The 27,975-nt window shown below is 37.3% G+C and overlaps 1 protein-coding gene across 3 annotated transcripts in view; it reads right to left on the bottom strand.

Moving 5' to 3' along the window:
* CDK14 (cyclin dependent kinase 14) overlaps nucleotides 1-27,975 on the bottom strand; it is a 573,947-nt gene that overhangs the window by 412,229 nt on the left and 133,743 nt on the right. For all 3 annotated transcript variants that reach the window (XR_009505030.1, XM_059933793.1, XM_059933794.1), the window contains one exon: nucleotides 9,701-9,946. Coding sequence is in view for 2 of the 3 variants with exons in the window: in XM_059933793.1 (XP_059789776.1) it covers nucleotides 9,701-9,946 (246 nt within the window). In the remaining variant the exon portion in view is untranslated. The remainder of the gene's footprint in view (nucleotides 1-9,700; nucleotides 9,947-27,975) is intronic.

Below are 27,975 nucleotides of genomic sequence, written 5' to 3'. Positions count from 1 at the left end.
TGCAATTTTACCACCTACAGGAAAAAAAATAGATATTAAATTCCATTTTATCTCAATGTAAGATGTAGTTGGAGTGATGGGTGAAGTGCAGGAAGGCAAATAACAGTAGAAAAAGAGAATAAAAGCATGTTGGGATTTATTGGATTGTTAAGGACAGACTGCAGATACTGATTAACTCCACATGCATAAGTTTTAGTGTATTTCTTAACACTTAAAAGGTAATTACTAGAATAAATATGATGTACAAGTCCCAAACAAATTAAAGAGGGAAAGAATGGAAGAGAAAAGTGCAAGGAAGAAGGGGGAAGAGGGTAAGGAATGGGAGAGTTAGGGAAGGGGCGTACTCAGTAAGAAAGCATATAAAGTAGAAAATCATAAAATAAGGAAGTTAAGTCCAAATATATCAATGATTACAATAAATATAAATTTTAAAATATCTCTATTAATATAAAGTTCTCAGATTGGAAAGACAAGGAAAATCTAGCAATGCGCTATTGAGAAGAGACAAAAAAATTAAGACAAAAGAGTAAATCTGAAAATAAAAGGGAAGATATAGCAAAAAAAAGTATTTTTGCAAAATCATGCATTATAGCAATATTGATGGCAGAGAAGACAGAATTTACAAAACAGCAAATAGATTAAATTAGTATAGCCCATTAAAATCCACCAAGAAATTTAATAATCACAAACTAGTATGAGCCAAACAACATAGTTTTGTGGTGTATGAAACAACTGCTGGTAGCAATAAAATGAGAAATTGTCAAATCCACAGTGATAATGGGAGACAGACATACATCACTCAGACATCAACAGAGCAAGCAAATGACCAATAAGTAAGAGATATATGGGCTTGAATAGTAGAATTAATATTTTAACCTAATACATATATTAATATATATTCTTTTCAAGTGCACATTAAACATTCAAAAAAAATGGCCATAGATTAGGCCACCAAAAAAACCTCAATATTCAAAACTGAAGAAACATTTCAAGTTACTTTTTCTGAATACAATGTAATAAATTAAAAATTAAGAATAAAAGGAAAACTAAATAGTCTAGCCATATGGGTTAAAAAGAAAATCAAAATTGCAAATTCATAAATAAATATGTGGCACTGAGGACATGATATTTTAAGACCCATGGGATGCAGCTAAATCAATACATAAAAGAAAATTTAAATAAATGTGCACATACTAGGAAAGAAGAAAGGTTGAAAGTATTATGATTTTAGACATTTAACTGCAGCTAGAAGAGGAACAACAAGAGACACTGTAGGAAGGAATTAATAGACAATGGACTACCTATTCTTTTCTTCAAGAAACTTGTGAAGTACCAACGATGTGTTGAGTTGAATCAAGTAAAACTTAATGGAAAACTACATTCAAAAGAGCCTGACTAGTCCTGTGTGGGTTATGTTCTCATGCATTTTTCATCACCGAGAAACAGCTTGTGAATGTCGCACTTTACCATCACCCTCCTGAGCCCAAGTTTTAAATAGAAATTTTTAAACCTATATTAAACTTCAGTATAAAATGATCTTCAATGGGGAAAATATTGTGTTCACAGTTCCATTCTAAATTATTTAAAATCATAATGAGAAGTCTGTATGTTTGCTTTTGTGCTCCTTTAAGAATAAATTCAATCTAAGTTAAAGAAAAAAAGCAGCAGCAGAAAATCACCTGTTTAGTCTTATTAGAAGATAAACTGCTAATGCGTATTTAGAGCAAGGACAAGACACAGTCACACAAAATTGGTAATAGATTAGGAAGTTATTATTTTCTCTTCCTGGAAAGACACAAATAATTTTCTAAAAATGATATATTTTACTCTTCGTAAACTGCCTTATATAAGCTTATGTAATCATTTTAAGACATAGACCATACTAAAATTACTACTTGAAGAAACTGAATTGAGGAAATTAGAAAAACAAGAATAATACTCTTTTTTAGAATATATCCCATTTATCCACTAGAAAAATAAAGTAAGAGATGTTAATGGCATCTAACTGAACGGATTTGGAGGCATTAACTGTCATGGTTAAAGTACATCCTAGTAACAATGTGATGGCAGAAAATTAATATTTTGCCTCATTTAGTGGAAAAACAGTCAATGTGATTTGCCTTGTGAAACTGATATGTACACATTGTGGAAATATACTGTAAGTTACAGATCTGTAAAATAAGAATAATCACACACATGTAATGCCTCTCTAAAAGTTATTCTAGTCAATGAAAGAATGGGTCTATGGAACAGGACATGTCTATGAGATAGTCTGCGCTTTAAGAGTTAGATTCTTGTAAAGTTCATCTCCTATTTTAAATACACAGAAATGTTCTGATCTGTAATTATTATGCATATAAATGAGGAAGCTAAATGCCAAGTGTTTAAAGAGGCCAATAATAAAATCCTTCCAGTCAAATGACTAAGAATAATTCAGAAGGAGAGGTCCTATTTTGTTTGATAATTAAAGTTCAGGCCTTTGGTTTGCCTTTCTTTTTTCTTGCAACTTTATTAAATCATCATATTTAACTAAAGGTGCTAGATCAAGCCAATAGGTAGTCAACCCTAACATTATCTTTGGCTCTTTGATGTCAGGTGCATGCATGGATGGGAAACAGCTTTATGGAGCCACTATTCTCTGTTTACCAGTTCCCTACTTAGACTGCAGGTTTGAGACAGCACTTTAGAGAAATGGAAAAACAGAGGGCGAATCAGCAATTATTAACAGACACTAACTGCATAGAGACGTAGAATTTAATGAGATAATGTTAATACATTTTTTTAACAGAATAAAGGTACAGAGAACTGTCAATTGTCTGGACCAGTGGAGGGGAACATTGGCATGGATAATGAAAAAGTCAAGATAATATTCCAGCTGAATGGTGTTTGTCACCCTGCCCTGAAGGAGATGCTCCTAGAGTGCTCCAGTTCATTGTTTGTGCAATCAACAAAAACAACCAGCTAATATCAAGTGTTTACTGTGTTCCATGCTTTGAGTTTATCACTTTAAATACATCACCTAAGTTTAATCCCTATAACACCACCCTAAGGTTGGTTCTATTAGTGTTCCTATTTGAACATGAAGAATTTAAGACTGGAGAAGTAAAGTTACTCATCTAAGATCCTACAGCTAATGGCAGGGCTACAATTCAAACCAAGTTGATTGGAATTGAGAACATATTTTCTTTGCCACTACTACACTGGCAGACTCTTTCCATGGAGACCTAACTCCCACCCAAATGGAGGAGATATTAAGTTATGCTTAAGTCTATCATCCACTGAAACCCCATTCCTAGAAACAAGGATGGGTTTTTTTAGTCAATTTTTATAAACTGCATGAGTATACCTCAGTGTTCACTATAATGATACCATGATATGGTTATAAGAATGTCAACAGTTTTACACTGAATTCATTGAAAATTTACTTTAACCTTCATACATAACCCCTTACTTAAGATTGTTGATGACACCCTGAATTGTAGGAAAACCACAAGTAAGAACCACTGCTCTATCACATTATACTAATAATTGTGAGAGTGGGTGTGAGGGTAAGGTGGGAAGGATTCATTCAGAACTATCTGACCTCATTAAACAACAAGGATTTTTGAAGTCAAACCTTCCTTGGCTAATTTTTCTTCTGCCTTTGATCTTCACAACAGGCTCTATCATCCTGCATTTCTAACCCTTTTAGACACAGCCACACTGAGATAATTCATAGTTGATGGGTCACTTGGTTACAAAATAGATCTAGATCTAGACAGAGGGAGAGACCCAACCACCACACATGCTAACAACCTGACAAGGGGCTAGTCCCCACAAGAAGGAGGCAATGCCAAAATGAAATCCCCAAGCATCTGAGGACTGAAGCGGGCCTCTCATTTTCAAGTCTGCACCGTCCTCCTCTCTCTCCAAATTGAGCCTGACTGTCATGGGATGCAGATTTTTTTTTTTGGTGAGGAAGAGAGGTAAATTTGGAGAAATTTACAGAATGTATAGAGGACCTTAATTTAAACCTGAATTTCTGAAAATATGGTCTCTTGAAGCTCATCTTATGATAGCACAGCTCAATGAAATCCCTTCTAAATTGGGCCAGCAAGACAGGCAGTCTCCTACAGCACTGCCAATAGTTCTAGATATTGAAGGGCACAGCTGAGTTGGAGGAGGTGGTAGGAAAAGGGGAGCAAAAGTTTGTCCTGTCAGTGACAGTGCTAATTAAGACCCAGGGACGAGGCCCAGGAAGAGTAGGCACTCAAAAATCATCTGAAACAAATAGAATCTGTCAAACACTTCTTGAAATATACCAATTTAAATAAAATCACATTCTTTACATTCTGCCTGAATTTTCAAGTGCCACCGTCTGGACAAAATCAGGAAGTCCAGATGATTGTGATGGTCACTGAGGCCAAGGCACTCTAGATTCCTTGATTTCAGGCATGACTCCTCCCATAGACATGACCAGTATGTGAACAGCAGAGAGATGTATACATAGTTGGGAAGATGTGATATTGTATAATAGTTTCTACCACAGCATTCCAAGAAACAAGAGTGACTATCCTGCGTTCCTCACCAAAATAGGGGCTGGACTGCCACAATGCTACTCATTTCCTCCTTCCTTCTCAATTGTACTCTTGGAGCTTATTCAAGATAACTAATACTTTCAAAGAAATAACAATAAAATAAAGATATAACATTAATCCTGGTTGTCCTTAGATAAAGGGTTTCCTTTGATGCTTATCAGCCTTTAAAAAATCTTTAAAAATAACAAAACCTATGTCATAAAACTCTCATGCCGTTGAGTATGAAATGATCAAACCCATACACTGTTGGACAGGATGTAAAATGGTGTTGCAAAAGAAGTGTAACCACGCCCATTTTCGGCCCAATGAGGAACAGAAAGGAAAATAGTCTTTCCATGAAAAAGAGTATAATAAAATCCCCCCCCCCCTCTTAACTGCAATAGGGGAGAGAACAAAAAGGCAGTAGACAGAAAGGACTCATAATAAAACAGAATACTGTAGCATCATGCTAAAAGAGAAAAAGAAACTATTTCCAGCTTGATCAGGAAAGAGCAAAGACCTTTTTCCAGGGCATATTGAATGGAAGCAAAACCTCCCAAAATGAAAAGAAAGCAAAGCACTTTCCACACAAAATAATATAAGCACCCTGATATATAAGACAGACATCCCAGATTGGATCAGAAAAGGGTAAACCCAATAAGAAACTCTCAGGAAAGAGGATCTAAAGCAAGTTAATATAATAGGAGAGAAACAGTGGACATTTCCAGTTCAACATGGTGGCTTGAATACAAGTATTTATCTCTCCCCCTTACCAATCTGTACTAAAATGACAGTACTAAGTTAAAACTCAGAAGGGCAAATAAAATGAATAAGAAGACTGAAGACAAGATACAAACAAAAATTTTGAGATGGGAAACAAATGGACAGGAGGTCATTGACAAGGACGATGACTAAAGGTAGAAACCAGTAAGAACTAAGTCAATTCACACTTCAGAATCCCAGAAACACTCAAGAATTGGAAGTTGAACTTAAAGGAGGGGCTAAAACCAAAATGATTAATTGGAGTAGATTTAAGGAACAGGTCCTTTCCCCTCGACTCTCCCAGTCAGGTGTCTGCCCGTCCCTGATCCCAGCAGAGGTTTATTCTCTGAAGAGGTTGAACTTGAGAGTCTCAGAATTAGGACACCAAGCATAATGAAAACCAGGATGAACAGTGAGACTGAAGAAAAATGAAGCATAAAAAAGGCACTGAGCCCCATCTTGATCATCTCAGGAAACAAACTGCAGCTAGGCTTACCTATCCTAAAAACTAGATTGGTCAATCAGCTTTGGAGGAATGAAGGGACGTCCCCTGACAGCAATTTGGAGATCAACCAGTCCAGACTGGATTAGGACAATGGAGAACCACAAGGAAAATTTCAGGGGGAAGAAAAACTGACAGATTATCTGATTCTGATTTATTTCAGAGGAGTTTTCTAGTTTTATCAAATAGTTTGAGGCCTCAATTCGTGATTAAAATTCTATTCATTAATTGTATTAACTATGAACAAATGAAAAGAAGAGGCAATTATAACTAGGAAAATCAAAAAGTTTTGCAAGGAAAGAAAGTTAATCATAGACACTATGTGGTCTCACTAAGAACAGCATTTACATCATCTTAAGATTGTAAATACTGTATACAAATTAAAGCCAAAAAGTAGGATAAACATACTTGGGGACAGGAAAAGAGCAGAGAAAATCCCGTCTTGATGTGTTCCTTTGTACCCTGTAACTTGGGTAGTTACATCTAGAGGTTTGCTCAGATTCAGGCTTAATTCTGTTGGTGGTTATTGCATACTCCCATGAGGACATCATAACCTCTGGATGTCCCTCTTTTGATGATGTTAGCAGGTATTGATAATCTTTGCCTAGATGCATTAATTCTTCGGGGTTGCCAAATGGTGATTCCTAAATCTATTATTCTTTCCTGATTTATTAGTGGGATAACTCCTAAAAGAGAAATTTCCCTTCATCAATGACTAGATTACCATGAGATGAATTTCATATAGAAATCACTGAAAATAAATACTTAGTTATTTGATTTATTTGTCAGTTTTCAACACTAATTCTTATTTGTTTTTATAATGGTATCTATTGGGTTTTGTATATTAATGTTATAACCTGCAATTTGGCTAACTTCTCTCACTGTTTCTAGTATTTCTACTGATTCTTTTGGTTTTTCTAGATATATCATCATAAATCTGCAATAATGATAATTTTGCCCCCCTCTAGCTTGCTTTCATTATCTGCAGAGATGTTATGCTACTCCTTACCCTCTCTCTCTTTTTGTCATAGTTTTGTACGGGATTCAACCAATAATTTTTCTATTGGTTATTTTTAAGTAAAATGAATTTTTCAGTAATTTGAGAGGCGTATGGCCAAGATAGCTTTTCTAGCTTTATGGGATGAAATTCTTTTCTCTGTTTTCATGAAGTGGAAAAAAAAAAAAATGACAATCTCACACACATTGAGATTTCCCCATTTGTTTCACTTCAACACTTCTTTCTGGACTTTCTCTTTCCCTTTTGCCCTACTGAACCTGCCCTGCACGGAAGTCTACTCCAGCACTTTCTACTCAGTGCCTGGCTTTGTCCTGAAAAGGTGCTTCAATTTGATGTTCTAGAGAAGTCACAGGAGGAAGACCAGCAGACACCCCATGGTCTCTGTGCACTCATCCACTCACAGGTGCCATCAAAGTCCCCTCCCAGGTGCTGTTGCCGTCCTAAGAATGGCCCAATGAGCCACCAGTATGTACCTGATGGCAATTATGGGGTTTCCTGGATCTGAGAGTAGGCCCTAGTCCCCTGGCCTTCCCTGAGCTTCCTCCCTCTCACTTTCTGATACCACATGGTTCTTAAAATTGTTCATGGCTTGTTCCCCTCACTCCTAGTTTGAGGTTCATGGAGAAACCTCGTCACCTATATTTGTTGTTGATGTTATCCATTGGTTTTGGTTTTACTGCACTAGTTGCTCTCTCTAATTATATGAGGGGTTTCTAAACCTATGCCACTGCCATCCTCCCTGAGTCCTCTCCTATTTGACGTGTACACACTGCTATATTTAAAATGGATAACCAACAAGGACCTACTGTATAGCACAGGGAACTCTGCTCAATATTATCTGACAATCTAAATGAGAAAAGAATTTGAAAAAGAATAGATACATGTATATGTATAACTGAATCACTTTGCTGTACACCTGACACTAACACAACATTGTTAATCACCTATACTCCAGTATAAAATAAAAAGTAAAAATAAATGAATAAATACAGAGAGAAATACAGAATGCGTCAGACAAGTCTCAGCTTTCTTTGACAAGTATTTTAATTAACTCCTTATTAAACATTAAAAATAAGTATTAAAAATAAGTATCAAAATCCCACTGTTATTATTTATACTATGATGATATTATATGAAATAATATACTGATATTATACTATACTATATTTTTATAGTATATTATTTATATTACACTATATTATTTATACTATGATGTACACACTGACTTGATGACCCCCAGTAGCAGCACCCAATCTTAGTTTCTAAATACCATTCTTCAATAAAAGGAAACAGGGATCTTTGGAGAAATGGCTGATTCTAGGTCTGGGGCTGGAAGAACACAATGTAAGCCAAGAGCAACTTGTAGGACAAGAAAGTAAGAAAGTGTTCAAAAAACAAAGGGATGAAGACATCTCAAAAGGACACAGGGGCCAAGCTAAAAGAGCTCCCAGTGACCAAAGCAGGAACAATTTGAGTAACAAAAGAAATAATGTACCACTGGATAATAACTAGAATTGCAGATACAATACAGGATAACTACCTAAATTTGATTTTCACATAAACAGTGAATAGTTTTTTAGTATAAGTATGCTTCATTGCAATATCTCAAGTGCCAATTTCTATACATCATGTAGATTGACATATAATAATATTAAGATAACTATATAGTGAAATATATGTAATTCTCTTTCCATTACAGAAGCTTAATCATTCTCAACCATTCTTTTCATTTCTTCTAAATGATACTAAATCTAAAAGTTCTCCCAGGAGTTAGTGTTGTATCTGTGACCTAAATGGACACTACCCTGAAATCATAGACAAGATTACAGGGGCCAATGTGGGGAAAGCCAGATAATCAATTCTCCTCACAAATGTTGCATTAACAAATTTATTTTTGATTCATTAACAAAAAAAATGTGACACAAGATTTGTGAGATATCATACACTTCAATTAAACGGAAGTGTCAATATTCTCCTAGCAGCTGACATCTCTTGCTCTGTTTTGGCCCTCATGGAATTTAATATTTAAAATTTGTGAAATGGAATATGTTTCTTAGCAAGATGACAGGATCAAAATTCTCTTAGCATTCTTCACTTACCCTTTAAACTCTTAGACCAGCTATGTCAAGAAGTTCTTAAGTGTGGGTTAAATTTGAAAATTACTTAATTTCAAAAGATCATAAGTTTTTTTTTTTACAATGTTAAATGCAGGCCAGTCTTGGAAATACGAGTTTCGGTAAAACTTTTACAGTCAAAAAGCAGCAATCATCTCAGAACTTTATACGTCCTTGGGTCCAAGGCAAGACTTGCTTTGATATAGTTTGGGTTTAGAAAATTTCACTGTGATGAATAGGATTTCTCTTTAAGAAGATCAGTTTCAATGTCTAGCTCGTAATTTGTAGAATATTGACAATGAGAACAAAGTGGAATAAGACAAGTGAACACATTCTAACATGTACCCTGAAATGAAATTCTTTGTGAATCTGCCAAATTCAAAACTACCCTTACTGCCCGCAAACACAGTGAAGTTCAAACATCCTCTCCAGGTTCAAAATACCAAAGGATTTTTACTTATAAATTCCCCTAACTAGAAACAACTAGAAAGAAAATAATTTTTCCCAAAATAAGTTGAATCATTTCTCATTTGCTTGCTGGGTGCTTATGAATAAAGAGTCTGTATATAGTTGGCACTTGCGTGTGCCTGCGCTCTTTCTCTCTTCCAAAAACATTAAACCACCTAAGGAGACAATGCATAATAATGTACTGATAAAGCCACCTGCTGTCTTCCCGCACAGCATGCCACTATTATAAGAGGGATACTTGTTCTGTTCACCCACTGATAAGTGAGAAGACTGCACTTACCGAGCTGGGGCTGGAGTGCCGCCGAACTTTAGGAGACTCTTTGCCAGTGGAGGAGGCCTTAAAGTTAATGCAAGCATTGTTCTCAGAATGCACCCTCTTAACTTGATTAGTTGGTTTCTCAAATGGGTCAAAAGTGCTCTGTGTCCTCTGAACCCTGACTTTTTTATCCTCAGGAATTGTGTCCAGGGGTTTGATCACTGAGTCCATTCCCGGGCAGTTCCGTGTAGACATCTTTGTGACACATATCTGGGGAAAAAAAGAAATTAAACTCAACCTCTCCACTGAAACTTTAATATCACTAAACATGCTGATTTGTTATCCTAGAAAGCATGCCAATTTTGATTCCAGGAAATACCCCAAAAGGCCACAGTTTAAAAGCTACATTAACTTAAACCTCAATATGAAAAATTCCTCATAATCATCCTGCTTATACTCGGTTAGGGCTGACACTAAAATTGCTATCCCTAAAACAGGAAGTTTAATGCCTATACTGCTAGTGCCCTAAGGTGGTTCTTGAACTCTGTCACATATTTTACCATCTGACTGCAACTGCGATTATTTCTGAATCATTAAAAGTTGGATAACTTGCCTTAATTAAAAAAACAAACAAAAAAAACCAGCTGAACTAAATCAGATGGGCATTTTAACTGATGGGCCACCACGGAAGCAGCTAACACGGCTAGAGAAAGTCATTATGTTCTTCAACACTTTAATGCTTGAATACATGTTTAAAATCTATCCCAATCTTGATTTCATCTCCAAACTAGAATGGAGCATATGAAAAGGCTAAAAGGTAGAGATAGTAAAAGTTGAAAACAATGTTTTTTCTTTTTTCTTTTTTTTTAAACATCTTTATTGGAGTATCATTGCTTTACAATGGTGTGTTAGTTTCTGCTTTATAACAAAGTGAATCAGCTATATGCATACATATATCCCCATATCCCCTCCCTCTTGTGTCTCCCTCCCACACTCCCTATCCCACCGTTCTGGGTGGTCACAAAGCACCGAGCTGATCTCCCTGTGCTATGCGGCTGCTTCCCACGAGCTATCGGTTTTACATTTGGTAGTGTATATATGCCCATGCCACTCTCTCACTTTATTTTGTTTATATTACTCCACTAAACCCCAATTTCCTTCTCAACTTCATTCATTCTCTTACTGCATAGTCTGCCCCCCTCACTCATTTTATTTTAGTCTCTCTGACTTTTGCTCCTTGTTTTCCACTTTATGTTCTAACTCCTTCGTTCTCCCTGTATTCTGGAGACTTTGTTTTTCTTTTTACATAATTTTATGGCCTCTAGCTGGCCTCTAGCAAGGTAACTTTATTATGCTCTTTAGAGAAAAGATAACTCTGAAATTGCTTTTAAAGTTTTTTTTCTTCTTGTGAAAAGTTTCCATATCCTCATTTAAGAAGGCAGGAAAACAGAAGGTATCTAAGAAAACCCCATACTGTTAAAGTAAACATATGAAGTGTCTGAGTAATATGTACAAGATGATTCCATATAGGAAAGAAATGTATGTGTATGGATAGATATAGATACAAATATACATACAGACATAGATATAGGTATTTGTATGTGTATGTATGAGCACACAGAAAGGTATAGAAGGAAACACACCAAAGTGTTAACATAAGATTCCGCCAGATATGTAGAGCTGAACGGATAAAGGGTAAGATCACTTATTTTTTACATACCCCTATATTGTTTGACTTGTATAATAAACATGTCTGACAACGTAATTTTTGAAAATACTAAAGTGGGAAAGTATGTAAAATAAATTAAGCTCTTTCAAGTTTTTGAAACAAACAAAAAAATTTTAATTAAATATTAAGCATCAACTCTATCCTATGAGTGTGTCTCAACTACTAAGCATAGGTTGAATTTTAATTAAATCAAATAAGAAGGATATCATCACACCTTTTAGCATACCACAAAATTGCTGAAGATATCTTTAAAAGACTTAAGGCAGAGTCCTCTAGTCATGATCAAAAACTAACACTTTATCACAAGATTAGATGCACTGACGTGTTTCACTCAATTTTCACTCAAGAGTTCACGTGTTTCTCTTACAGATGTGAAAGCAAGAGGCAATAGATATGATATGGATACGAAACCACCCACACCACTGAGGCAACTGAATTATAATTATAAAATATAAACACATGAACCTGAGGAGTCAATGAACCCTAAACACAAGAAATACAAAGAAAATAACATGTAGGCACATCAAAATCAAGTTGCTTAGAACCAGTGATAAAGGGAATATCTTAAAAAGGAGCCAGAGGGGGAAAAGTACTTTAAAAGATAAGTAAGACAGCAAATATTTGGAAACTAAACAATACAAAAGGGGAATTAGAAAGTATCTTGAACTAAATGAAAATAGTTAAACAGAATATCAAAATGGCAGATACAGCTTAAATAGTACTTTAGCTGTAGAAAAACTTATAATGGTAAATGCATATAGTGGAAAAAAATTCAAATCAATAAGATTACACCTTAAAATACTAGTAGAAAAAGATGAGAAATTAAAACCTAAAATAAGCAGAGAATTAAAATGATGAAAAAATATCATTATGGAAATAAATGAAATAGAAAATGAAAAACAATAAAGAAAATCAATGAAACTGAAAGCTAGTTTTCAGAGAAGATAAAAAAAAAATGGATACACCTCTAGCCAGACTGATAAGAGCAGAAAGGTAAAGAACTTATACTGCCAATAACAGATATAAGAGAGATGACATCACTACAGATTCTACAGATATCATCAACAACTTTATGCCAATAAGTTCAGCAACTTAGATGAAGCAAATTCCCTTGAAAAATGAAAACAACCCAAGCTCACTTGAGAAGAAATAGAGAAGTCGAACAGGCCTATGTCTATTAAAGAAATTAAAAGTGTAACCAAAAACGTTATCACAAAGAAAATGCCAGGGCCAGACAACATTACTGGTGAAGTAAATCAAACATTTAAGGGAAAAAATAACATCAATTCCACAGAAATGCTTCCAAAATATTAAAGAGAAGGGGATACTTCCCCACTCACTATATGAAGCCAGCATCATTCCAACACCAAAACCAGAAAAAAGCGTTAGAAGAAAACTACAGATCAATTTCTCTCATGAATAAAGATGCAAAAATTATTGGCAATTTTTAAAAAATTGAATCCAATAATATATAAAAAGGATAATAAATAATGAAAAAGTAGTATTAATCCCAGAAATGGAAGGTTGGCTTAACACTCAAAAATGTGTAATTCACCATTTTAGTATACAATGTCGGGCAATCTCTAAAAGGGCTCCCAGTGATAACCACTTCCAGATAGTCACACTCTTATTTAGTCCACAGATCTTGAGTTTGGGCTGTATTTGTTGACTTATATCCAATAAACAGAATATGGCAGAAATCATGGGCTATCACTTCTGAGAAAAGATTATAAAAAAACTGTGGTTTCTGTGCTGGTACACTCTCAGTCCTATTCCCTTTCTCTTAGATCACTATCCAAAGGCAAAGCAACTGCCATGTTAGGAGGCAGCTCTGTGGAGAGGCACATTTATGGAAGCACTGAGGACTGTAAACAACCACAGAGTTGAGCCTTCAAATGCAACCACAGCCCCAGCCTCCTGCTTGACTGGAACCTCATACAACACTCTGAGCCACAGGCACCCAGCTAAGGCGCCCTGAATTCTAAACCCACAGTAACTGTTAAACTGAATGCCTTTCTCCTAAGTACAGGAACAAATCAAGGATGTCCACTCTCATTATGTTGACTCAACATTGTATTACAGGTTCTAGACAATGCCACAAGGCAAGAAAAAAGAAAAAAAAATCTACATTGGAAAGGAAGAAATAATACCAACTTTATTCACAGAAGACATTATCATCTATGTTGAAAATCCAATGAAATCTACCCCCCCAAAAAAACACTAGAATTAATAAGTTTATCAAGGGTACAAGATATAAGATCAATATACAAGAATCATTTGTATTTCCAGATACTAACAACAATCAGAAATTTAAATTTTAAAAACACGATTTACAACAGCTTCAAACAATATAAAATATTTAGTGATAAATCTGACAAAATATGTGCAATATCTGTACACAGAAATTATAAAGTATGGCTGAGAAAAGGAAAAAAAAACAAAGGAACCAATCAGGGACTTCCCTGGTGGCTCAGTGGTTAAGAATCTGCCTGCCAATGCAGGGGACATGGGTTTGAGCCCTGGTCCAGGAAGATCCCACATGTCGCGGAGCAACTAAGCCAGTGTGCCACAACTACTGAGCCTGCGCTCTAGAGCCCAAGTGCCACAACTACTGAGAGAAGCCACCGCAATGAGAAGCCCACAAACTGCAATGAAGAGTAGCCCCCCTTGCTGCAACTAGAGAAAGCCTGTGCACAGCAATGAAGACTGAACACAGCCAAAAATAAATAAAATAAAAATAAATTTATAAAAAAAACCCAGCAATCTTGACACAAAAATAATAAACATATATATTCATAAAATGCTATCATAAAAGTATTTTTAAACTACAAGTTCATTGTGATAGGCAGAATTCTACAATGACACCCAATGTCCAGCCTTTGAATAATCCCTTCCCCTTTGAGAGTGAATACGATGAGATATCACACCATGATTCTATTATGTGATATGGCAAATGGGCAATTACCCTGGGTGGGCCTGACCTAATCAGGTGAGTTCTTTAAAAGCAGAGCATTTTCTCTAGTTGGTCGCAGAAGAGAAAGTCAGAGGTGTGATCTGACTAGCCTGGAAGAAAGCCAACATTTCATGCTGTGACCTTCCTATGGGGGCCACATGGCACAGAACTGGGGGGCAGCCTGTAAAGGCTGAGAGTAGTCACTGGCTGACAACCTGCAGGAAAAGGGGACCACCGTCCTACAACCACAAGAAAATGAGTTCTGCCAACAGCTAGTGAGCTTGTAAGAGGATCCTGAGCCCCAGGTGAGACCAACACCTTGATTTCAGTCCAGTGAGACCTAGGGCAGAGAAACCAGCTATGCCGTGCCTAGACTTTTAAACTACAGAAACTGTGAGATGATAAGCTAGTAAGTACATGGTAATGTGCTACACACCAATTGAAAACTAATACACTCACTTTACTGAAATTGCCTAAAAGCACTCTGATACTTGAGTAGAATGTTCTTAGGAACATGTTGCAGATACCACTTTCTGTATCTGATACACTGTATCAGATCCAGGATAGATAAGCAATGATTCTTAGGACTGCTATCAATAAATGACCACATATTGAGAGTTTTCTGCACGACATAACTCCATCAGCACTATAAAGCCCACGAACAAATTCTCCACATAATTAAATTTATACACAATTTATGGTCTCCACTTCGCCTGGGTTTGTGCGAATAAAACCAGTATCAGGCCTGCTTTATGTAGGCATCTTCATCCAGGAAAGTCATCTATACTTGAGTTTTCCACATAGGGCAAAGTGACTGTTCTGGAAAGGTTTCAAGTTTCCAATATTTGGGACAAACAACTTAAACATGATCTGGCCATCTCTGTTAACCACAAGCACAACAGAAAGCAGACTCCAGGCCCTTCATAAGGCTCTGGGGAAGCAGCCTCACTGACCTCATGGGCTTGTCAGACCCTGAAGAGAAGAGGGAGGGGTTGGGTGCGGGGAAGGATCCAGACAAGGTGAAGTAAGAATGGCACTCATTCCCCTTAGCTGCAATCTCTGGCATACTATAGAATAAAATTATTGAAGTGCACAGGGTACGTGAAAAGAGTGAGCTGACTAGAGTCCTAGCAATGAAAGAGGGTTCTAGAAGACAGATTATACACTGGTGCTACTCCCCAGTGCCCAGATCTTCATTTGAATCTTTCCATCAACCTGTCAGCAATCTAAATAAACATTTCCCCTACCCAAATAGAATCTTTCTTCCTACAACAAGATGCTTGTGGTCGGTGCAGATACAATCTCATAATATAACAAAACTAGAGGACAAAAGCATGTATGTCAAATTGGAAAAAAAAATCAGTAGGAACCCATAACCTCAAAAAGGCAGATTTTTTCAACCACCCAATAGTAGCCCTTTGATCCACTGCTAACTTTCATGTATACCCCCAGTGCCTAGATTCTGGTCTATGTTCCAATTCTCCACTATGAAAAAAGAGGAATCCTTGGAAGTAACCTGATTCCAGTTCACAGGGCAGGAAGCACAAAACAGCTGTGAAATATCCAGCTGTTACCAGAAAACTAGGATCCTTTCAAAAATGTCAATGACAATGCTAGAAGGACAAAGGACTCTGGCTATAGGGATTCCTACTGGCCCAACTGTGATTACATATTTGAGCATCAAAAGGAAAATAAAATTATGGTTAAATGGAACAAGAGAGATATTGAAAGACCCTGAGTTCATTATGATTTTGAGAAAGAAAAGTCAATAAAAATGACAAATGGCAGTTATATGGAAGGATGAATATAACAGGATATATAGTTGGTTTTCACACATAGAACTGTGAGTAAGCCAAGTAGTGCCAGAAAAAGTAGGAATTGCACCAAGAATAGGAATGATTGCTCAAAGCTTGCGGAGGGGGGGTCTACACAGCACAAGTGTAGAAAGAACAGCAACACGGATGTCCCACTAACAGACCAGGTCAATATAACACAGTAATAAACAAAGGGTATATGATGTTGCCTAAGCAACATTTTACAAAGAATACATTTAGTGGAGAGACACCAGATTGTAAAGAAAATTTATTGTGAAGTCAATGTGGAATGCATTTTTTGGAAATAAGTTAAATTTTAGTAACTAAGTGAAATTTAACCCTCAAATAGAAAATTCAACTTGACTGCTAACCAATGACTCAGATCTGAATCACTTTGGAAAAATCAACCAAGGCCCCAACAGTCTACAACTCAGATCCTGTAATCCCAGCTATTCGGAGAAGGCATTGGTTTACTTGTGGATGTGTAAAGATTACACAACTCCAAGAAGATTCAAAAATATTACTAGGGCTTCCCTGGTGGTGCAGTGGTTGAGAGTCCGCCTGCCAATACAGGGGACACGGGTTCGAGTCCTGGTCTGGGAGGATCCCGCGTGCTGCAGAGCAACTGGGCCCGTGAGCCACAATTACTGAGCCTGCATGTCTGGAGCCTGTGCTCCGCAACAAGAGAGGTCGCGATGGTGGGAGGTCCGCGCACCGCGATGAAGAGTGGCCCCCGCTTGCCGCAACTGGAGAGAGCCCTGGCACAGAGACGAAGACCCAACACAGCCAAAAATAAATAAATAAATTAATTAATTAAAAAAATATATATTACTAGTGAAACCCCTGGAAGGAATCTACTAATTAGATCTATAACCCTAGGAAGGCATAAAAAGAAATATAGAAATAATATGAAATTAATTAAACCCACAGTGTTAGTGTTTTAAAATAGGATGAGTGTAAGTGTAGTAATATTACGTGCAATAATCATATTTGTGCATGCTTTCTTTGTTTAAAGTATCTGAAATATGTTAAAATAATCAGTCACACTAAATTAGTATTTGAAATTAAGGGAATTTAGTTAAATCAGTCATCAGTGCTTAACTAGACTGAGACAAATTGGTTTTCAAAATTACATTTATTAGCTACATATATTTTTAAGGATGTGGGCACTAGCTGTGGATGTTCCAGGCACAGAATACTCTTGGACATGACATTCACCATCAGCTTTCACTGTCCTTCACACATAGTTTGTTAGTGCCCTCTGCACAGGGCACACCAAGCCATAGACTTCCTCCTACACCAAGCCATGGACCAAGCCAGTCACAATAAATAGCTATAGTAGCAGTACTGCCTGAAAACCACAGACATTCCAGTATCATCGGGAAACAGGATATGTTTTCTCTATGATGGCATTTTTTCACACTTCCTTGATCCATTTAGAAACTGAAGTGACAAAATTTACATAAGCAGGGATGTCTGATGGTACTTGAAAACAGATAAAAAGAAGAAATCATCACAAATACTAACATAAACGTCTGTTCCTTTATTTTTTCCAGTAAATTCAATAGAACTTAGAATTTCAAACATGGTTAGAGATGCACCCACACATTTAGGTGTTCATCTGAATGAATTATTTTGGTTCACTCATCATTAACAGGGGTCTGTACATTAGCTGGCAGACTCAAAACTCAGTAAAAATTGTTAGCAATTCAAACAGTGTTGGAGGCTCCAAAAGTCACAGTTTGACCTACAATTTTAGCTTGGAGCTATGTAAAATCCAGACAACTGTCCCCCAAACTCACAGCAGTGGATTTGAAAGAGCACAACTTAATTCAGTTAAGGTTGGCACTCATTTCCGGCGAATTCACTGGGGCTGAAAATTGTCCCTTTGAATCAACCATTTTCTGGTGATTGGCATTTTACTGGGTTCAGAGTGTGATCTTCTGTACTTCTTCACTCCACCCTCTTCATGAAGTCAAACACCATAACAAGAATCGCTTTAAGTCATGATCTTTTGCCATTCATGAAAGGAATATCCATGACAGGCCAATGCAAAACTGAAATCAGCAAAATTCCTGACACTGAACAACCTCTTACAATTGTTTTCCCCTCATCTGTTACCTGATGAGGGCCTGACAGCTTTCTCTTACTCAATATCTTCTCTCAAAATCTGCTCCCAATTAAAAAGCCACCATCAGTCATTTACAAGTTTGTGAACACTTAAATCAGAGCATTACCTCTCCCTAGATTATCTGAACTTTAAGCATTATAGCATTAAAAAGCTCCACCCCTTATAAAATAAATTTCAGCTTTCAGGGGTAGGTGGACAAGGTATTTTGGTAGGAGCAGGGAATGAAGGGGGCGAGGGTAGGAGAAATTTCTAATGCCACTAGAATCATAACCCATGACAGCTGCCTTCATCTCTAACCTAAACCTGCAAGATCTAAAAGTATGCTGTCCTCTCTTTGGCTGTAGTCTTCTCTTTTCTCACCCATGTGTGTGTGTCTGTGTGTGTACAGAGGTGGCAGTGTGAATGGCTATAGTTGTATAGAGGTGTATAGAGGTGGCAGTGTGAATAGCTACATGGAACAAAAAAATAGAACATGTTGTCTAAGTATATAAAGGGATATATGCCTGAATGTACTTTTACTTACAGCTATGTTTTAACAGAACGAACATCTTGCCTAAAATCACCTTCAGAACATTAGCGAATACACGGGCAAGCCTGCGGCCCATATTAAGTCAGAACTAAGTGACTCAGAACAAGTCACTTCAACTCTCTGGGTCTCAGTCTTTTCATCTGTGAAATGACACAGCTGGAGTAAACAGCTCTCCAGGCCTTTCAAAGCTCAACTGTTCTATTACAAACTCCAGGCAGCAGCTTACAGCTGGTAAATGATTTTAAATAGAGCAACTAGAGAGCTAAGACCAGAGACATAAATTCACTTCTTTGTGCTTCCTTTTACTTCCCCTTTGCCTTAGGATTTTAGGGTTTAGAGAGGCGGCCGTCAGGTTCACACCATAAACATGTCTCCTGAGAGCTCCAGCCTCTGCGGGTGTTCCTTAACTCTAAAATCCTGGCATTGTCTCTCAGTGATGGCATCCTGGGCCTTTTGACTGAGGGATTATTTGTGAGCAGCATGGGGTAGCAGTCACACTGTGGGATGCTGGCAACATTAGTTCTGTCTACTAAACGCCAGTCATGCCCCTACGTCACTGTCGCCACCAAAAAAGCCCTCACTAAGAACTACATCGTTTTTAGACTGTACCTCATAACCCGTCACTTAAATATACACTGTCTTATGTGCTTTCATATAAGCTACTGTGGAATTTGTTTTGATGCGTTTGGTTTATCTGCTGGGGTGGGAGGAGATCTTTGTCTTGCTCTGTTTCTCATGTATTTGTATTTCCACAACCAGACTGTAAACACCAGAACACAGAAACCACGTCTTCCATTTCCTTCACGTTCCCAAAGCTCAAATGGCAGCACAAAAATAGGTGCTCTGGTAATATTTACTCAAAGATGGATTGTTCTCCTTATTATAAGCCTTCCCCTTTAACTAAACATGGGTCATTACGAAAATGAGTCCTAAGAAACTAGGTAACGATGAGGCACCTTCTGAGCCGAGATCTTCTCCAGTCAACAAAAAGGCTTCACCAGCTGTTCCCACTCACCAGAATTCAATGTCCACTACTGGGATTTAAGTTTAAAATGCTTATTTTTCTACTGACTGGTTTCTTTCGGGTCTGACCTAATTTCATTCAATCCTGAATCCATCAGCTAATGGACACAGTTGAATGGAGAACTCTTGAGGACATCACATTCCTTTATGCCGCTTCAGTGACTGTAGTTTTGTTACAACCTTACTGGGCTTCAGTGCTTATCACCAAGAGACTTGATCGTTGTTTTGCTGATTCTATTATGAAATATTTAGGCGGCCTTCCCAGGAGCTTAAACTTTAATATGCATCACTAAAATAATTTTATTTAGTTGCTTTCCCTTCTGTTATAATGAGACACTTGATTTAGATATAAGAGATACAGTTTGCTTAAAGGCTGGCATAGATAGATGCATATATTTACTGACCTCTAGGTTCTTTATTTTACACTACTTCCACTAAAAAGTAACTAGCCCAAAAAGGTAAGGGAAGAAAGAAGAAGATATGTGAAATTTTCTCACTCCCATTTGACATCCATAATTATATGCTGATTAAAATTCCATGATTTCATAATGATAAATTTAACATGAAATTTAATGAACACTCACAGTAAGGGTTGAAATGCCCTCTCTCTGTTGTTAGTTGTGGCCTATCTAGGTTTTCTGGAATGTAGTTATTTTGGGCGATCAGGATTTCGTCAGGAATTATTCTTTAACCCCTGACTGCCTTTGGACCAGCAGGACAGTCATCACCCAGGATCACAGCCCTCACCTCACCTCAGCCCTACTGAGTCAGAACCTGCATTTTAACAAGATCCCAGGGGATTTGTATGCACATTGAAGTTTGAGGTGCAGTGCTCTAAACCATATAATAATAATAGATTCTGCTACTACGGTCAAATAAAGAATTGAGATTGTGAAAGAGGCAAAATTTGTTTGTCTCTGGGTACAACATGAGTGATAATCATTTCAACATTCCTTGGGTAGCATTTTTGCTCAAACTTCCCACAAAAGATCATGGTATAATTTCAGATAATTCTTTGATGTAATTTTGAACTCTGAAATAAAATTTTCCAATAAGCTACCCCCAATATATTCAGGAATTTTTAAAAAGCAATGGGATTGGAGTGTGTGAGGAGTAGAGAAAGAAGACTATACATAGGTTATAATAACATATGTCACATTACTTCCTGCATAGAAACTTTTATTTGTTTCTAATACAGAAGCATTGTTTTACCATGGGCCACCATATCTATAAAAAAAATGACCACAGAATTATTCTAAGGTGAAGTGAACCCAGAATTTTGCTTTATTCTTTATTTACCAGAGTTTACGTAGTAGCTTTGAAAAAAAAAATTCAAAGGAAGTCACTTCAGGATCCAGAAATGAAATTTTAAAAGGAACTTACATGCATGAAGAGTGCCATGTACTGTAAAACAGGTCCTCCCTTGGGCAGAAAAAAAAAAAAAGCCCTTTGCCTGTGAGGCATAACTGAACATTTCCCACCCTCGTCTGGACAAGGACCCGAACCCCTACTCCCAAACAGAAGGACAGGGCAATTCTGTGGAATTCTGGGCCTCTTTCAATCACTGCTTCCACTAAAAACTTACTAGATATCCCCAAGAAGTCAAGGGGAAAAAGAAGACGATGTGTGAATTTTCTCATTCTCACTTGACATCCATAATCATATGCTGGTTAAAATTTCATCATGGAAAAAAAGAGAGTCAGGAGTATAGCAGTCATATCATATGGCCCAATGAACATACTGGGAGGTGAAATATTAGAATCGACATCTATATTACTTCCTCCCTCTCATTTAGAGCCAGAGGGCTCAGAAATGGGGCTCATGACACGAGAATCCCCACACACAGCACAGGAGTGGCTTTGTTGAGATTCCACAAAGCAAAAGCCTATTCCAACCTACGAAATCCCCATAGCTGCAGTGGGGAACTGGAATACCCATTCTCAACACAACAGAAGACTCGAGCTACAGAAAGTGGCTCACACTGCATGGCTGATTAGTTTCTTCATCAAGACACTATTCCCTTATAGCTCTTGCTCTAGAAAAGAACAAGTCTGTTCCTGCAAATAGGGACTTTTCCCCCCTCTCTCATAGAATTTACAGGTTTAAATATAGCTTTTCTTTTTATTAGGTTTTGTTTTGGGTCCTACCTGAGAAGGAGAAACCAGGGTGTGTTTTCAAAGGACCCCACACCATGCAGAGGTACGATATAACCTGGGAGGGGAGCTGACTAATATTAACTAGGGCAATTTTAAAATGTCGACCGTGTCAGAGCACTAATAACCAATAAACAGATAAGGCTGAACTCAGATTCCCAGATGTTTAAAATCAATAACATGGTCCAGAATGCTTTCTGTACACATATGCTTAGCGTTTGAGGGCCTTTTTTTTTTAACATCATGAGGACACGAGAAACTGTCATTTGTCTCAGAGGCTGTACAAACAAGAGTCTCGGGTGCCTTCTGAATTCTGTTTTCTGTTCCTAGTTTCACTGCACCACCCACAGCTTCTTTGTACTAAAGTAGCCTAGTTCTTCCTTCATGTTTATACCTTTCAAATATCTGTAGCTCACTATTCTGTCCCTCATGTAAGATAAAGCAACCAGAAGGTAAAATCACATTAAAAATTGGAAACTTGTAAAGAAGACACTACTGGAGGTTCTGACTGATCCATTAGGACCTGAATTTCTTTCCCCTGGTAACCACATGAACAGCATTTAAAAATAAAGATTGTAAATATTTTTAAATTCCTTCCCTGAAGGAGAAATAAAATTGTGTACTCTCTTCTTACTCTGAAACAGATGGTTATATAAATAAATACAACTTATATCTCCTCACCTACAATAACCATCTTTTTAATAACATTTAACTGCATTATTAATCCTTGGAAAATAACTTAGTGATTAATGTCAAGAGTGATGTTAGAAAGTTTAAAAGTTTAATAGTTTTACTCTAATAAAATAAATCTAGATGTAAACCCCATCAAAGAATTCAGAAAAATATAGGGCACCACTCAATATAGGATTGACTTTTGAAGCTCTTAAAATTTTCAGAGAATCATATATGGGTCACTAACCACACAGAGCTTATGAAGAGAAACACAGGGAACAAAGAACGCGTGGGGAGAAAATGGAAGTATCTTTCAATGTAGCTTTAACAACTGGTCCATCTATTGTAAAGAGCTAAAATTTCAGTGATAATAAATTTGACAGAAATCCATTAATAATAAAGTCCTAACTGCTTCCATGAGGACTGGTTCTGTAAACCTTTCCTATGACTGAGAAAATTCAATAGTGAATCCTAACTGAGATATCCAAGGTGAACAGAGCAGAACAGCGGGATACACATACCCTGCTGTTTGTCTGCCACCTGAAAACAAACCCCATTGCTTCCAGGAGCATTTCACAGTCATCTTTGTATTTTTAGCAAGATCTCATTTAGCTGTGGAATAAGCCACTGGGGCAAACTTGTATCAGTTGGGCCGAAGAGGAAGTCTATAGAACATATAATCCTTCCCAAACCTGCCAGATGATAACTAGAATACTGGAGCATTCTTTCACACCCTCCTTTTATCCACTCAAACCCAATAACATTAAGAAACTGTCATATATGCTCAATAAACAAGCAAACTGGAGAAGAATCTTGGGTAAGATATAAGTTGATAGAAAAGAGAGATGGAAATTAAGGATTTCTAGATGACCATGACAATGATGATGATAGCTATTATTGAGTTCTTATTATATGAGTTACTATTAAAAATATTTTATAAGTAGTTTCTCAATTAATCTCTACAACAACCCCATGAGGTATTACTATTATCCCAATCTTACGGATGATTAAATTGAGGCACACAAGAGTTAAATTACATGTCCAAGACCACACAGAGAATATGCACAGGAAACGGGATTTATTCCAAGACTCTGACTACAAAGCCCAAGCTCTTGACCACCAGGCTGTCTTCCTTACGTGTCCCCTGGGACTTACATCCTGCGAGAACTAAGGAAAGCAGAGACCTGATCTGCAACACTTCTCTCATTCTTTCTTCTCCTGATGCAAAAGAAAAGCATTTTTAAAACTGAGCAAAATCACTGCTCTGTGTATTAAGGTTTTCTGACCCATCCTCCCTGCCTGCTCACCACTTCCAGCATGTAAATTTAACATGCTTTTGACTAATCTGACTCTCAATCAGCCTCATATCAAAAGTCAAGCCTGAACATCAAAGTATTAGGGGGTAGGGCAAGGGCAGAAATCAAGAAGATTTCTTTAGAAGGGCAGGCTGACGGGGAAGATGGGAAGTCTCAGGCATTAGACACTGCCATGTTGAATCTTCCTCTTCTCATATATGTTTGTGTTTCCTGAATAGTATGTTAAAGGCGCGGATATAAACTGCTGATTGATCCCGTCTAAGAATCATCAAATCCGTCAATGATAGACAAACAGACAGCTCTAGGGCCTTAACTTGGCTTTCTAAAAAGGATCTTCTATCAGAAAACCATCTGGATTTAAAAGCAGCATCAGGAAGAAATATGAGAAAGAGAATGCTATATTGATGAAGCCAGGCTTACCTCATCCAATGGAAATCTGCTTAAGACGGCATCAAGCTAATACCCTCTTTCACTCCCCTCTAAGTCAGAGGATACCTGGGATTTGGGGATTGAGTGTCCACTGAAAACAGCAGTGGGGAGTGAGAGAAGGTTTGCAGTGGGCGTCAGGAGACTGAGTGGAATCTCGCTCTCCAATTGGCCAAATGAAATGAAGATGAGCCAATTAGACAACACGATTGCTGAAAAACCTCCCAGTCCTAAGAGTCTCTGATTCTGCAAGAGGACTTCAACATGATCAGTCTTTGCTTATAAAGTTAGATAAAGTAAAAGACTAGAAGTAGAGTGGGTAAAATTTGAATGTTAATGACAAAAGCTACAGTCCAGCCTTCCATGGAATATTTCAGCTGATAGTTGCTTTCTATAAGCAAAGAATTGACATGAAAATCTAACTAGCCCAATTACCATGCTCAAATTACTAGCCCATGTAAAGAATCCAAATGAATACATCCTTAGATCATTCCCTCAGTGCATTTCTATTCCTCATTCCTTGCCCTTCCCCCCAGGCTTTTATTTTTAGTATCTCTAAATTATCCGTATTTATTAGATGTCCACAGAGGTCCATATGGGAACTTGAATCAGTGAAATCATAAGGGGGGGGGGGGAAACTGCTGTCTTTTCCATATAAAAAAATCAAAGCATACATTAAAAAGGAATGAAATTCTGATACATGGTACAACATGGATAAACCTTGAAAACATGCTGAATGAAATAAACCAAACACAAAAGGACAAATACTGTATGATTCCACTTGATATGATATGAGATACCGAGAAGAGGCAAATTCTTAGACCTAGAAAGTAGACTGGAGAGATTACCAGGGGCTGGGGAGACGGAGAATGGGGAGTTATCATTTAATGGACACAGAATTTCTATTAGGGATGATGAAAAGTTCTGCAAGTGGGCAGCAATGATGGTAGCCAAACACTGTGAATGTACTTATGCCAATAAATTACATACCTAAAAATGGTTAAAGTGGAAAATTTTGTGTTATGTATATTTTATACCACAATTTTAAAAATGGAAAAAATCTAAGCATATAGTGTCTGTTTCACAATTGCCCAAAATGAAAAAAACTTGCCTCCAAATTCTTCTTGAAATATTTTAAGAATAAGTAGATTGTAAGTTTTATGAGGACAGGGACCAGCTCTGTTTGACTTACTGTTACACAGTAGTTACACTGTTACACAGTAGACTCTCCATAAATGTTTGTTTAATAAATAAATGATTAAAAGAAAATAGAGGAAGGAGTCTCCTAGGGAGGAAAATATAAAAAGCATCAAATTTACTTATTCCTGAGAAAGTATAATGGGGCATATTCCTGAGAAAAATACCAAAGCTACTACATCTAAGCTCCTTCAGGGAAGGGAGTGTATCTATTTCATCTATACTTCCTTCACAGCACATCTTATGATGTCTTAGAGTAGATGACTGATAAATGTTTGCACAATGAGGAATACAAAACTGACTGTAAAATCAATGTCATATTACTGCTCTACCACCCCTTTTTAAAAATTACTTACTTTTTGCAAATGTACAACTCCTTTTGTCACAGGGTGAAAAAAATAAACCTCACAGCTTACACAAAGTGAAGGCAAAAATGTAAATAGCCAGGAACATCACTCTCAGGAAAAGAAACAGCAAACACACGGCACATCATCTTCTGAGTAGAAAAAAAGTTTGTTTTTTTAAGGAACAATTGAAGTATAGAAAAGAATAGTTTATAGTTCATCTTGATTTTTTAGGAAATAATAAATGGTCAAAATAAAAGAAAATCTGAACTCTCTTTGGAAGAAAATCCAAATATTCATTCCCCAAAATCAATGTCCAACCTTTACAACAAATAGTTGAGTGAATACAGAAAAATATTTAAGGCTCCTTCCCTCCTCCAAAAAAATTCTAGTGAACCCAAACATTATCAATATTTCTCTCAATTAGCCTATCAAGTAATCAGGTGTTCTTTCTTAAAAATACTTATGTCACAAAATTATATACAACTGGCTTGTGGCCAACATGCCACATCAAGTTACTGATGCTTTTCTCAACTAATATTCACTAGCTACATCATTTACATTTTACACGAAGTACTCAGCTCAAGTATACATAAGAAGAATATTTTTAAAGCAAAAAAATAAATCAAATGCTGACACCCTTAACATTCAGTACCTATATAATAGATGGATCCTTATAAACTCACCAGGACCACGTAATGTAGTAGTCTCACTTCGAACAATATTAAAACATGTCCTTCAACTTCAACCACCTCCAACCCCAACACAGTGTGCCCATTAACAAAGGAAATAAGGAATTTACCCTCTGCAGATATCAAGGTTTACATTTCTGTCTCTCAACTGTTATCTTCTCCACGACAGGTAAGCATCATTTTGGAGGAGCCTGTCTGCTGCCCCGGTCGGTCCCTCATGCATGCAGGAGTTCTCCATTAGCATACAGAACGCTAATAGTCCACTCTTAGAGTCAGCACTTCAAGCAGAACTGCATGCAGGATTATCACTTCCGTACATGAAAGCGTAACCACTACAGGTGTAATGATGCAAAATACCAGCACACCGACCTCTGCCAGGCAGCACACACTTAAAGCAGGTGCATTTCTGTGCCAGAATGGAGGCGGCGGGAGAAGCAGGGAGGAAGTCCCAGATCCCTAATATATTAGAGATGTTTATTGCACTCAGAGCCAGTCCAGCTAATTCATGGACATCAGTTTACCCAAATGAGAAAAGTCGTATCCCGTCCTTCGCTGGCTTGACTCAAAGGGCATTCGGCCAAGCATAGCCAGGCAAAACAATCTGTCAGATCTCTTTAAGCTATAATAAATAAGACGAGTTTCAGAAGAAATAAGATTCAGCTATGGCAAAGAAGCACAGTCGCAAACCTTTTCTTCGTCTTATCGCTGCTACTGGTGTTTACAAACTACAAGCAGCAGCCTCGGGGACCTCCAGAGACTCTTCCATGGGTAACCTCCTGTCAGATCTTTAGTTTAAATAGCCCCTTGATCAATCTGTGATGTTTTGGGCAGTTAAATAGAAGGGGGTGAGTAAAATGACATGCACAAAATGAATCCTTTTCAAGTTGTAAATGAGTGAGTCAGGATTCAGTCTTGCTGAGATGCTCCAAATTAAAACCCCTGTTCTAATTTTAAGCATGCTCGGTCTTACCGTTTTGCTGTTGTCTGTCTCAGGCTCAAATCACCTGGAACTCTTTAACATGTCTCTAGCAATGTGTTTGCACCAGGCCAGGCCCATACAGCAACTGAATTCACATCTTTCTGCACTAGCAAGCTGAAATGGTACGGCCGTACTACAACCAAGAAAGGGGGAAGCAAAAGCAAAAAAAAAAAAATTCACCCAGAAATCACCTACAGAAGCTAATCTCCATGGAATAAGACCAAATATGGTTCAGAAGAACACAAAGGACATGCTAACATTCAGTATCAATAGCTTTAACAGTTCAATTTTTTCCCAAAAGAATCTTTTTTTTTTTTTTCTCCAAACACGATGGACTTGCC

This window comes from Balaenoptera ricei, chromosome 9 (assembly GCF_028023285.1).
Source record: "Balaenoptera ricei isolate mBalRic1 chromosome 9, mBalRic1.hap2, whole genome shotgun sequence".
Classification (NCBI taxonomy): Eukaryota; Metazoa; Chordata; class Mammalia; order Artiodactyla; family Balaenopteridae; genus Balaenoptera; species Balaenoptera ricei.
This window is presented reverse-complemented; position numbering and strand designations above follow the sequence as displayed.